This window comes from Dendrobates tinctorius, unplaced genomic scaffold (assembly GCF_039654945.1).
Source record: "Dendrobates tinctorius isolate UK_male_01 unplaced genomic scaffold, ASM3965494v1 ptg000199l, whole genome shotgun sequence".
Lineage (NCBI taxonomy): Eukaryota > Metazoa > Chordata > Amphibia > Anura > Dendrobatidae > Dendrobates > Dendrobates tinctorius.
Window position 1 is genome coordinate 2,492,605 of NW_027361866.1, and position 14,510 is coordinate 2,507,114.

The 14,510-nt window shown below is 41.1% G+C and overlaps 1 protein-coding gene across 1 annotated transcript in view; it reads left to right on the forward strand.

Moving 5' to 3' along the window:
• Positions 1 to 1,089: 1,089 nt before the first annotated feature.
• The window catches only part of CPS1 (carbamoyl-phosphate synthase 1), an 86,674-nt gene continuing 73,253 nt past the window's right edge, over positions 1,090 to 14,510 (forward strand). Inside the window, exons 1-5 of the mRNA XM_073553208.1 lie at positions 1,090 to 1,295; positions 5,525 to 5,634; positions 10,327 to 10,471; positions 10,743 to 10,832; positions 13,715 to 13,771. Coding sequence (XP_073409309.1) covers positions 1,185 to 1,295; positions 5,525 to 5,634; positions 10,327 to 10,471; positions 10,743 to 10,832; positions 13,715 to 13,771 — 513 coding nt within the window. The 5' untranslated portion in view covers positions 1,090 to 1,184. The remainder of the gene's footprint in view (positions 1,296 to 5,524; positions 5,635 to 10,326; positions 10,472 to 10,742; positions 10,833 to 13,714; positions 13,772 to 14,510) is intronic.

Here is a 14,510-nt window from a genome sequence, read left to right on the forward strand (position 1 = left end):
CTGACCAGGTCATATCATTGTCGGCATCACTGGTGCATCGCTTAGTGTGATGGGGGCTACCCCCTGTAAGTATGATGTTCTGATCATGTTGCTCTTTCACTACAAGAGGGGGAGCAGAAGGTAATGGGATCCCACTCTGCATGCTTGGATCCCACAACCGAGAAGTTCAGTCCCAACTTTGGTGGAAAGTTGAGCTTTTAGGGGGACATTAGGAGAACTTATTAGTACTTTTGACACTAGTAAAGTCACCGCACTCATGGCAAACAGACACCATATTTGAGCTCTGAAAAAATGTTCAGAATTCAGAGTTTTATTAATCCATAAGTGATGAACAGGCTGGGGGAGAAAGTGGTGGGCATCTTTCAGCCTTTTCATCACTTATTTGAATGGGTTAGACTAAATAAGATGTTTTTTCCAGTTTGTGAGTGCCGCTTTATCCTTACATTTGTTGGATTAATATTATGCTGAAGCTTCTGTCTATAGCAAAGCAACATCATTACGGAATAATACAGTGTTACATGTAAGCAAGCAAATGGCTATATCCGAAGCTTGGATAGGGCCAAATGACCACACCGTGGAAATGTTTAAAGCTGTCAAACTAAATATTGCTTGAGAATTATTATGGAAGCTTCCTGACAAAATTTCCTACCACCATTTTCAACCATCTAATACCTGCTAATCAGACTTTTACCCAGACAGGTCAACCAAGTCTTGTGACCTATACATTTCACATTCCGGACACGAGGCCACCTTTAACATCACGCACTGTTAGCTTAAGCTTATTTGACTTTCATGTTACATGGGCTTTTTTAGGACAGTGCAATAGCTGTTTTTGTGTTTTCTATCGATTCCTAGCACCAGCAGAGCATTGCATTGCTGGTAAAAGAAAAGTAGAGTTCTTATAAAGTAACACGTGTTTGAACATCACTCCAAGAGACAATGTTTAATCAGTGTTGCAACATCGTCACACAGACATCTAAAATTCAAGGTATATCCTCAGTGTAAAAGAGGGACGTGGACACCAAGAGGTGGAGCTTGGCACCAGTTTATTAAATGCCCACATCGGAGCAAATATCAGTAAATGTGATCCTGGTTGAAGCCTCTTTCCTACAAGCCACTCTGCAGCCTAAACATCTACTCCTACTTGCTCTGGGAGGGCTAATCCGCTCTACAAGGCCCTAAAGATGACTCGGATTTTGTCTGTTTTTAAGGCTGCTCGGGCAGGAGTTCTCAATGGCGCTGCCCAGAGTCGATGCGGCTTTGCAAAACCTGGTCTCCGTTTCATGAGTGTTAAGGTATTGATATATTATGATACTAGTCTGAGTTTGTAGATTTATTGTATTTAATATCATCTCAATATTATAGAGTAGTAGAAGCTTTATCCTTCATACTGTGGGATGTCATTTTGTATTACCGACTCTGTATTGTTAGAATTCACCGCTAATCATGAAATACTGATATTGGGTAAACCAGTAGCCTAACCACTGTACATATTGCAAATTTACAAGTTTGGGCAGATGTCTTGGGTTGTAATGTTCAATATCTCCTCTATTTTTTGATCATCTCTCAACCCTTTCCTGATAATCAGTGATGCCACATCCATCACTTAATGGTGTTCCATATTATCCAGTATAAGAAACAAAATCTCTTGCCTTCCGCAAGTCTTCGTTTACGAACCTCTTAGCTCAATTCTTAGGCAATTAATCCTGAAAGTTTTGAGCCCTTAATATTAGAGTATCAGAGCGTTTTAGTCAAAAATGGCTAGATTTTTTTGGTGATTTTGGAAATGTGGAGGGAAAACAAAAAGTCCTAATTTTATTATTTATTGGCCTACCAAAAATGTCTGATGTGTTTCTTTTTTTTTTCAAAACGTGTTTATATTAGTTTTATTTATTTTTTTAACTACCGGTACCTACGTTTGTTTATTAGGAATGTTTAGCTCGGCATAGTTTACGTAGGCAAATACACACAAAAATAAAGTATTTTAATTAATTCCCTTTTTAATATTTTTCTATATAAAATGCACTGAAATTACGGGACACATATGTGACATTGTTTTGGTGTAGATGGTAATTTTTTTTTAATTTTCTTATTGCTTTTAATTTTGTATATCTTTTGTAAACCAATCTCATTTCTATGAGGTCATAAATGATCTCCTTGGGTATCTTTACACCATCTGACAAGTAGGCATCTGACTTGCTGTTACTGGATGATAGGAGAAGGAACTTTTAGGCTAAGTTCCTGCAATGAGTTTCTGGTGTGTAATTGACGCTGCATATTTTCACTGAGCAAAAAAAAAATACAGCATCTTACAATTACAGCAGCAAAGTGGATGGGATTTATAGAAATTTTATACCCACTGTGCTATTTGTTTTGCGCTTCGGAAACTGTATGATTTTGAAATCTGCAACATAACAATTTTTCTCTCAGTAAATGTGCATTTTGCTTGTAAATTTTCCCCAAATACTTGAACGAGATGAGGAAAATTTGCAGATTAGAACCGCATATATACATTTTTATTGCATTAGTGCAGCAGAAACGCAAATAAAATGCATGTCATCCACACATGACTTATTAATGAAAGTTTTATCAAAGTTAAAAAACAAAATGTATCCAAAACCAAGCAGTTTTATTCATAACATGACGTAATGAAAAATTTAAGATGTAAAAAAACATGTTAAAAATGCAATGAAAAAATGCCATGACCTGTTTAGCTAACAGGTGCAGAACGCTGCAAAAAATCTGCAGCATAAAAAACACACTAAATAAAAACTGTGGGAACTTTGCTGAAGCATTAGGTTACATTCTATAAATCCTATAGCCAAGTGACATACATTTAAAAGGAACCAGTCAGCATTATATTCAACCTCAACTAAAGGTATTAGTGTAAAGTCCCTTTAATGCTTATTACATTCATAACTTGATAGTAGAATTTTGTTGAAGCATTTTTGAGAAATCTGTTCTTAAAGATTTATGGTCAAGTGCAGCAGAGCGAGCATTTCACTCCAGGTCTGCTGTACTTCATCGCCCACTGATGACCTCTGGTCATTGATGGACAGGTTACTCTTCCCTCAATGACCTATCTCCCCTGAAGACGTTGAGAGATCAATGTACTGGCTCCCACATTGTCACCGGTGCTGCCCATTCTGATGAAACAAACCTGGGCATTGACGGTGCCTGCACAGGGAAGACAGATCACTGAGGGAAGAGTAACTTGTCAATCAATGACCAGAGGCTGGCCGTGGGCGGCGAAGTACAAGAGAGCTGAGGAGTGAAGTGCCCACCCCCATGCACTTGAACATAGGACATCAAGAAAAAAATTCTCAAAAAATGCCTCAATAAAATTCGATTTGCAAGTTATGACTGTAACAAGCATTAAAGGGGCTTTACACTCATACCTTTAATTAGGGGTCGAATATCCTACTTACAGGTGCTGTTTAACATTGTGCACATAGGCACTGGTATCGCCCTCAAAGCCCTGGCCCAATAAGGCATCTTCTGTGACACCAACCATCATCTCAGAGGTCTGAAAATTCCCCGAGTACAAGATCTTTAACCACTAAGTCCCTACTGTTGAGGCCAAAGTGAGATTAGATTTTTTATAAATTTACCTGACACATCATTCCTGCAGAAAAGAAGGGCAACGCCAAGCAGGACCGCTCGCACTGATCTAAGTAGGGGAAAGGTGAATCGCACTGATCTAAGTAGGGGAAAGGTGAACTATACAGGTCAAAACTTTCCACTGTGTTGACAATACACCATGAAATATATTCATTCTCATAGATTCATTATTTTTGTGAATAGACTAATATTAGACAATTTATCTATTTTTGCTGTTCACGGCACATGGCATTTCTTTCACTTTGTCATATTCTAAATATTCTCTTTTTTTCTTATTTAATACATACTAAATAATGGACAATTATTTACATAACTATCACTGAGACTCTCTAATTAGAAAAGTGGGCAAGCAAATCTAAGCTAATATATGAGACATATTCAATATTTCAAGGGAAATTATATTTATATTATTAGTTCTTTTTTTTTTTTATTAAAGGAGAAACATTTGTAAAAGGATTTTCTTTGAGTGTACGTCATCCTGCACGAATGTGTCCACGCTGTCAGAGGCATAGCTAGAAGAGCCAGGGCTTCCATATTAATCTTTTGAATGCCTGAACCCTATTCCCCATTTATCTCCGTTGAGCACTCTTGTTGCGCTGCTCGCTCTGACACGCGGCCCGTCACCGTCCTCCTCCTGTGCTTCCTGCTCTGACAATCTCCCTCCGCTCATCACCACGAGCGAGCCTGCATTGCTACCTGGCCTGCAATGTTGGGCTTGCAGAATTATGCTTTCAAATTGGAATCCAACCATGGGCATCATATGCACAGAATTTAGATAGTCTGTGTTTTCTTAAAGGGAATCTGTCTACAGCTTTTTATTGTGCAATCTGTGAGCAGCATGATGTAGGGGCTGAGACCCTGATTCCGGTTATGTGTCACTTTGCTGGTCTGCATGCTATCGTTTTGATACAATGCTTGTTTTCTCTATTTCAGATCTAGCACTGCTCAGAATGCTGAGCCCTGTATAACTCCGCCCACACCACCAATTAGAAGCTTTCTGTGCACACTGTAAATTGACAGTAAGCTGATAATCAGTGGTGGGGGGTGGGGTTACACAGAGCAGAAGGACTAGAAGGCATGAGACACCTCTAGTGATAATCTCCTGCTGATAAAATACTGATTAAATTGAAACAGCAACACTTAACATAGTAAAAAATACATCGCTAGAATCAGGCTCTCAGCCTCTACATTAAGCTGCTCTCAGATTACCTGGGAAAACCTGCTGACATATTGCCTTTAAGGTACAAAGGTTTTATCTCACATTCAAAAAATATACTGGTAGAATGATCGCCCTAATGTGTGCTTACCTGTAGTATGAGTCTCATTGGGAGCATATGACAATGATCCATAATATATTAGCATTGTGGAAGATCCAATCAGATGCCATGTTATACTGAGCGCATAATTGGTCTGTGCACTACAGTATGGCGGGAGCTTTCCTGGCAATTAATACAACAATCCCGTTCACCAGACTGAAGCCCAAAGTGTTTTTTTTCGGCCTCTAGCTGGCAGGTAGGCATACATCATTGTATCCGTATAGTTTGCCAATGCAGAGAGGGAGTGTAAAAAATATGTGTACCACTCAGTATATGTTGTTTTTTTTAGCCAATGATCCCTAGAGTGGACGGATGCATAAATATCCATCCTGACTATGGCCACTGTTGGGTGCATACTTCCACAGTGTATGTACCCAACACTGGGCACAAGTGCAATGTATGCATAACCTAAGGTGCCAAAGGGACTACATGTGCCACCATGCAGGGATCAAGCACCTAACCCTAAGGAATATTGCACCTCAATATGATATATGTAGTTATTTTGAAAGTGTCAGTTCATATAAATGTGAAGCAAATACAATATCAATACCTCCATATAATACAGGGATATCACTATTTTCATTTAGGCACAGACTGCTAATTTAGTGCTGGAAGATGGGACAAAAATCAAAGGATACTCATTTGGGCACCCTGCATCAGCAGCCGGAGAAGTCGTCTTTAATACTGGACTGGGCGGGTAAGATTGTTTGTGTATCTTAATTATATCAGATTATATTCTGGATTAGGCTAAAGTATGATTAAAGAGGTTGTCTGATGATAACAAGTTATGGCCTATCCACAGGATGGGCGGAGGTCCGACTGCGGTGACCTGCACCAATAGAATGGAGCAGGAGTGGGCAATTAATGTTCTCGAGGAGCCAGATGAAAGACCATGACTGTTTAGGAGGGCCGAACCAATATGCCAAAATTTATTCTGCTCAATATTAATATTAATATATTATAATAATTATATTATTGATAATTTTATTAATATTAATTGTATCACTTAATATTGAGCAGAATTAAGTATGCTGACATCCCCCTATATATAATTTCAACCCAAGCACAGCCCTTTCTGTATATTGTATGAGACCCCCAACAGCCCCTTATATGCGGCATGAGCCCCACACAGCCTCCTCCATATGCGGCATGAACCCCACACAGCCTCCCTGTATACAGCATGAGCCCCACACAGCCTCCCCATATACTGCATGAGCCCCACACAGCCTCCCCATATACTGCATGAGCCCCACACAGCCTCCCCATATACTGCATGAGCCCCACACAGCCTCCCCATATACTGTATGAGTCCCACACAGCCTCCCCATATACTGCATGAGCCCCACACAGCCTCCCCATATACTGCATGAGCCCCACACAGCCTCCCCATATACTGCATGAGCCCCACACAGCCTCCCCATATACTGCATGAGCCCCACACAGCCTCCCCATATACTGTATGAGTCCCACACAGCCTCCCCATATACTGCATGAGCCCCACACAGCCTCCCCATATACGGCATGAGCCCCACACAGCCTCCCCATATACTGCATGAGCCCCACACAGCCTCCCCATATACTGCATGAACCCCACACAGCCTCCCTATATACAGCATGAGCCCCACACAGCCTCCCCATATACTGCATGAGCCCCACACAGTCTCCCTATATACTGCATGAGTCCCACACAGCCTCCCCATATACTGCATGAGCCCCACACAGCCTCCCCATATACAGCATAAGCCTCACACAGCCTCCCCATATACTGCATGAGTCCCACACAGTCTCCCCATATACTGCATGAGCCCCACACAGCCTCCCCATATATTGCATGAGCCCCACACAGCCTCCCCATATACTGCATGAGCCCCACACAGCCTTCCCATATACTGCATGAGCCCCACACAGCCTCCCCATATACTGCATGAGTCCCACACAGTCTCCCCATATACTGCATGAGCCCCACACAGCCTCCCTATATACTGCATGAGTCCCACACAGCCTTCCCATATACTGCATGAGCCCCACACAGCCTCCCCATATACTGTATGAGCCCCACACAGCCTCCCCATATACATCATGAGCCTCACACAGCCTCCCCATATACTGCATGAGCCCCACACAGCCTCCCTATATACTGCATGAGTCCCACACAGCCTCCCCATATACTGCATGAGCCCCACACAGCCTCCCCATATACTGTATGAGCCCCACACAGCCTCCCCATATACATCATGAGCCTCACACAGCCTCCCCATATACTGCATGAGCCCCACACAGCCTCCCTATATACTGCATGAGTCGCACACAGCCTCCCCATATACTGCATGAGCCCCACACAGCCTTCCCATATACTGCATGAGCCCCACACAGCCTCCCTACATACATTGAATGAGCCCCACACAGCCTCCCTATATACATTTCATGTCGCCCCCATAGCCTCTATATGTGCAGCATGTCGCACTCATAGCTTCGCCACATGTTGCCTTCATATGCAGCATGTCACTCCCCCTATGTGCAGCACCATGTCACCCCCTCTGTGTGCAGCACCATGTCACCCCCATAGCCTCCCCATGCCCACCCAAACAGCCCATACACAAGAAGAAAAAAAAACACCACATACTCACCTTGGTCCGGTTCCCCGGCACTCTGCTTCTCTTCCTGCTCTCCGGTGCACATAGCTGAGGCGATGATATGACGTCATCACGTCAGCTGTTTCACACGCTGATTGGTGGAAGAAGTGGCCGGAGGCCCCTCCTCCACAAAAGGAGTCAGCGGTGCAGTGCAGAGTGCGGCACACATGAAAACAGCAAATGGGCGTGCACAGTGCAGCCCATGGACCTCGGATTTCCAGCCCCAAGGCTGTCTCGGGCCGCACTTTGCCCAGGTTTGGAATGGTGTGACATGTTCGACTGCCATTCCATTCTTTCCCTACAAGGCTGTTGAGCACTGTCCATGGCTTTTTCCAGCAATCTCATAGAGAATGAATAGTGTGGCATCTATTTTGTGTGTGGGGATAAGATTGCCCTATTGTGTATAACAGTTCTCCAACCTGAGCCTGTCTCAGCAGTCAGACCCCCACTTTTCAGTAAGTTATCACCAGTAGTGTGGATAGGTGATAATTTGTTTTCACTGGACAACCCCTTTAAGCATAGAATTTTAGAATGCTTTTAAGGGGTTTATAACATTTTTGACGACACCCATTTTTAGCTGTATATGAGTAAAAAAAATCATATACTCACCTTATAGACTTACCATGACTATTATACCGCCATTTATAAGGTCTTTGATTAGTCTTTGTTTACATGACTGCAGCTATGATGTGCATGCTTTTCATGTGGACAGTACAACCAATCACTGGTCACAACATGTCAGGCATGACACTCTCCACAAGGAGAAACGTTTCCATGTAGACCCCAGTCAGAAGCCTCTCATACAGCTAAATTGGGTCTCATGTTTTGCACTGAGGAGGAGCAAAACTCCGAAACATGTGTCCACAAATTAGAATTCTGGTTTGGTTTTTATTTTAAGTTATGTGACAAGGCTCATTAAAGGGTTGATATTGAGTGTTAGGATTGCTGCTTCCAATAGGTGGCGCTAGGGTTCAAGTTCTTCTTCCTCTCTGAAGAGGCAATTTGCACAGTCACAACAGTGACATGCCATCCACAATGATATCGCTTCTGTGGCTGATGATTGGCTGCACGATAACATGTAAAATAAGACACATCATAGCTGTGACCAGTGGAGAACTAAGGAATTATGTTACACATGAAATATTACGGTAGTAATTTTTCATCTGAGTCAATGTTACTCTTCCAAACAGGAAATTTCACTAGTGACAATGACAGATTATAACTATAACCACAAAATGATTAGTTCCATCAGATTCAAAAATGATCTGACCTGCTAGAAATGTTTCAGCTGTGATTAGATCATATGCCTCAGATATGGGAGAGATTAGATGTTTATATAACCATGATAGGAACAAATGTTCCTATTCTAGTGAAATATCCCTGTAGGTAAATAGGCAGCTCACGCTATAGTCATAGGAAAGTTTGTTTTGCTCAAGTTTAAAAATAATATTAAATAGGTTCTACGGGAATATAAAAAAAAATAATAATCAAAATGCAGATATAATTGTATACCTAAATACCTTCCATTAACAATTAATGCTTGTGTTGTCTAGGAAGGTAATTACTACAGAACTGAAATAGTTGCCAGAAACCTGTCCTAGAATGTTAACATGACAGGCGCCTGTAAGCATGTGCAGTAGGAAGCACCGCCACTCTCTTCATGTATAGGAGGATGTGGTCCCAGTGCATATTAAGATCTAATACTGAGATAAGAGGGGTGTTGAGGTAAGAAGAAGCTGCTCATACTTCTGTCCATCCTGTCTATCTCATCTAATCATGGAAATACCAGAAGTGCTAGGGTAAGAAGAGGCTGCTCACACTGCTGTCCACCCTTTCTATCTAATCTAATACTGGCAATACCAGGAGTGCTGAGGTCAGAAAAGGCTGCTCACGCTGCTATCTACCCTGTCATTCTGATCTAATAATAATAGAATTGCCAAAAGTGCTAGGGTAAGAAGAAGCTGCTCACACTGCTGTCCTCCATGTGTTTCTGATCTAATGCTGGAGATAACAGGGGTGCTGAGGTAAGAAGAGGCTGCTCACACTGCTGTCCTCCTTGTGTTTCTGAATGGCGAGCGGTCAGTGTGACCCAGAGATAACATGTATCACGTTCTATCAAACTATCTTCAGTAGTGGCATTTACTACTGCACATATCCTCAGGCACCATCCTATCAACATCCTAGGACCAGTTTCTGTTGTTGTAACAAGACGGTGCGTACTGTAATGTTATACTGGGCACCTCCCTAGACAATATCAGTGTCATTTGCTAATTAATTTATAATGATATTTCCTTTAGGTATTTTTTATATCCCTTTAACAATATCAGTCTTGTTTAATTAACAAGTAACTACCACACTATCATAACATTGCCCAACAGCCTAAAAGTATCACAGCTCACATTCATTTCTATCACATTAGTTTTTTTTTGTTTCTTTTTTGCCAGTGACCATCTTGTTGCAGTTTTGGTAGCAGCAAACAATACGTTAACACGGAGTTGTACGGGATTCAAGAAATATTTTTTTTTATTTTTAGAAACAGCACCTCCTTTATCTGTAGGTTGTATCTGGTATTGCAGCTCAGCCCGACTCACTTTTTCATATAAATTCAAGACCAATAAAAACCCTTACATAATAAAATGATATCATGTATGTATGCCCGAATATATGACATTTAAATAATTTATTTCAGTTTAATTAAATGAGGAGGTTGATATAAGGGCACTGACTGACAATATCATCTTGTCTTGTACCTGTAGCTATGTAGAAGCTTTGACAGACCCGAGTTACCGTGGACAAATTCTCACCCTAACTAACCCGATCATAGGAAATGGCGGCGCACCGGACACAAAGGCAGTGGATTCCTATGGGCTTATGAAATACATTGAGTCAGAGAACATTCAGGTGAGTGCAGCCATCGTCTCTGCTTTACCTTTCTCTCTTACTCACTTTACTTACTTGAACTTATTCCATGTCTTTGCATCGGCACGGCGCCTAGACTAACACTATTACATGTCACTCGCTCTCTAGCGGTCTCGATCTGTCCGATCACTAATCGGCTGCACGTCTCCTGCTCACGTGGACATATAATGATTCATTTACAGATATTGCGCCCACTCCTATCGACATCGTAGTTACTTTACGGGCAATAAACGATTACGTCTTTGTCTTGTAGGCGTCCGGATTACTGGTCTTGGACTACAGTAATGAATACAGCCACTGGGGGGCAGTCAAGTCACTCTCAGAGTGGCTACAGGAAGAGAAGGTTTGTAGCCGCTTCATTCGTTATTATATCAGGATCACCTATAGGACAGAATATGGTCGAATCCACAGCGCAAATATACTGTGGATTCGACCATAGGAGTCGCGAAACCCCTGGACTCGTCATGGATCAACGATAATGAGTGAGATCAGCATAGGGTTCACGTAATCACAGGATGACTAGGTAGTACAGATACAGAAACACATTTATGCTATGTTCACACTGGGCGTTTTTTGCTGCTTTTTTAATGTAAATTTTCAGTTGCGTTTTACAGCACCAGCAAAGCCTATGAGATTTCAGAATTCTCACGCACACACATTGTTTTTTGCGTCATCAGGATTTTTTGCTTTGAATGTTATTCTGGACATAGAGCATGTCACTTATTTCTGCGTTTTTTTTTTTTGCTTTTTTTCCAGCGTTTTTCAATATTGAAAGTAATAGATGGTGAAAAAACGCTGAAAATCCGCACCAATAAAAAAAACAGGTATCAGGTTTTGCAGTGGTTTTTTTGTGCCAAATCCTGAAACCTGATTAAATGGATTTTTTTTTGCACTAAATTTTATCAGCATGCACAAGACACAAACGTAGCATGCCAGAAACTCAAGAAAAAACAAGCAAAACCCGCTTTTTTCTGCAGCTTCTATCCTGATGAGAGAGCAGGTTTTGCTGCAGAAAAAAACGCAGAAAAAACGCCCAGTGTGAACATAGCCTGAAGGGTCGTTCAGTTGGCAGTGACTTTTCCCATATGCAAAATAATGGGCCAATTTTCAACAGCATTATGAATCCGAGTGTCATCAGTATTTGGTCAGTGTGTCGGGCTTTTCCTGTGTGCCTGTATTTTCTCTCATATGAGAGAATCGGTTGACTATGCAAATGACTGATCATGGCGTGCTCCGATTTTCTCGGATGAGGAGAAGATAGTAAAAAAATAATTCTTCATCTTCTCCATTCTCTCAGTCCATGATAATCAGACTTCGCTCAGATGTCATCTAAGTGCAGCCCGATGATTTCCACGGACCCATTGTTTTGCCTGTCCAGCTGCAGTCCGAATATCAGATGAAAATTGCACGTCCTGCAATTTTTTTCTTCTGGCAGACTCCATCCAAGGAAACAGTCGGACATGTGCACAGTCCCATAAAATAAGTTTGGTCTGGATGCAATCCGATGTTTTGTTGGATCGCTCTTCGACCGAAAACACAGTCGACTGCACCAGCCCTTAGTCAAATATATAAAAAAATTCTCACCTCATGAGCCATGCAGACTAGCATAGCAACGTGAGACTTCTGCCACTCCTTACAGAACACCGGATGGGTCCGGAACAATAAATGTCAATCAGAAAAAGCCTAGTCTATGGCGCTGTCTGTACAGGTAGAGGTGAGACCTCTAGATTTATTTAAGGTCGTTAAAAACAAAATTAGAGTGGTAGTAAAATATTAAAATGAATGAATGCGTTCTTGAACTAGTACTTGGATCTTCCTCTGGTTCAACCAAGTACTGGATCAAAAACACGCTGATTCATTTTTGTATCTTACTAGCACTTTTATTTTGGTTTTAACTACTTTTTTACCTCTATTCCCACAGACAGCGCCATAGACTATCCGTGAGGAACATGTACATTCATGCAAAATGTTCGTATCGATGAGACCTTAGATTGGAACTGTTTGATAGCTGCACAAAGATTATTTTTTATTTTATTGCGTTTTGTATGATCTTTGGCTTATTTATGAAGATATATATATATATATATATATATATATATATACATACATTCAATGTGCTTTATATGCTGAAGCCAGAAGATTATCCAAAACACAAGGACAGGATCGATGGAAATAGGAAAATGAGCAGTCAACTGTACAATATCGCCATCTAGTGGACATCTTTTACTAAGCAGCATGATTTGTAATAAGGCCAGGTTCATACTGCGTTAGGCAGCCCCTTCAGCGCATAGCATTGACGGGCTGCGTTAACGCTATATAGCATAACGCAATCGCTCTATGCTATGTCGCTAGAGCAGATGCTTCATCTTCGCTAGCGGTGACGGAGCCTCAGACGCTGCAGCCTGCATCCGAGGGTCCGTCACAGAATGCGCCCGACAATGGGGGTTAATGGCAGCATTAATGGTCTGCGTTACACAGCGTTATGCCGCGGTGTAGCCCAGTCCGTCTAACGGACTGCCATAATGCAGTGTGACCCCGGCCTATCAGTATATACAATACCCATGCAGTATATACTTGTACGCACCACATGCTTATTTGAAATTGTATGACATAAAAGCCATGTATACAAAATAAATATGTTTTTAATTACTGTATTACATTAGAAAGAATTATGTGTCTAATTTAGCAATAATAATAATAGTAAAAATATATATTAATAATATTCCCATCTGAATTGTGAAGTGCAGTGCTGCAGAATATGCTGCCACTATAAAATAAAGAGAATAATAATAATAATAATAATTATTATTATTATTATTATTAATAATAACATTTGCAATAGTTATAATAATAATAATTATCATCATCATAATCATCATCATTAGTAATATTATTATTAATAACATTTGCAATAGTTATAATAATTATCATCATCATAATCATCATCATTATCATCATCGTCAATCATCAATCATCATCATCATCACAGAGAACAGCCCCGGACTGCATATTGCTGTGTCTAATACATGGTCCTTTTGAGAAAACATAGCTCCTTTAATATATGCACATTTTAGGTGTTCGGAGGAGGCAGGTGACTAGAAAGTCTTCCCTGATGTTCTAAATATCTGCTTAGTGATGACATTGGATCTGACGTACAGGGGACATTACATATGAGGATTGCCGTATGCTCTTGAACATGACGTGATGTGTCTTCTCCCTACATAGGTTCCTGCACTGTGTGGAATTGATACCAGAATGTTAGCAAAAAAGATTCGGGATAAGGTAAGGATAACAGAATGTCTGCTTGGAACAATGATCGGTTGATCACACGTCGCGCTGTTGAAATCCCCAGTGATCAATTATTATGTGATGGGGAATGGACGTTGGATATTTTGCTCTGGCGGCGGGAGGACATAGCCTTATATGGCACTAATTCATGTCAATGGATCGATCATGTAGTGCATAGATCTGGGCCACCCTCCAGAGCAGGATACTTTTGTAGCCCTCTTAAATAAGGGGGGATCCTGAGATTATTAATACTGAACCTGAAAATGGTTCAAACTCCAAAACCTCATTACTGTTTCTTTCCTGGACACCTGCACATGGATTCATTTTTGTGATTGGCTTCATTAAAAATGTGCACCTTTTGGCCTTTTAGTGCTGTTTGTTATTCTGCACATTGCTGGCTGTAGAATGAGAGGAGCTAAGGATCTGTCAGTGAGCTCATATCTGTGTTTACTGAGCTCGTCACAGCAGATTTTTGATCACAGAAAACATCAAAAGAAAGCTGAACTGTGATCATCAATCAGCTGAGAAAAGCTCATTAAACAGAGAACAAGCTCACTGACTGACCACTAGTTAACTCATTCTTCAGCAAGCAATTAACAGTACAACACAGAAGCTATAGAAGGCAAATAGTGCAACATCTTTGGCACCCAATTGTAAAAATGATTTTTAGCCCAAAATTCCCGCATTTAAGTAAATCGGAAGGTGTCCATATCCTTTAATCTGAGCTATCCAT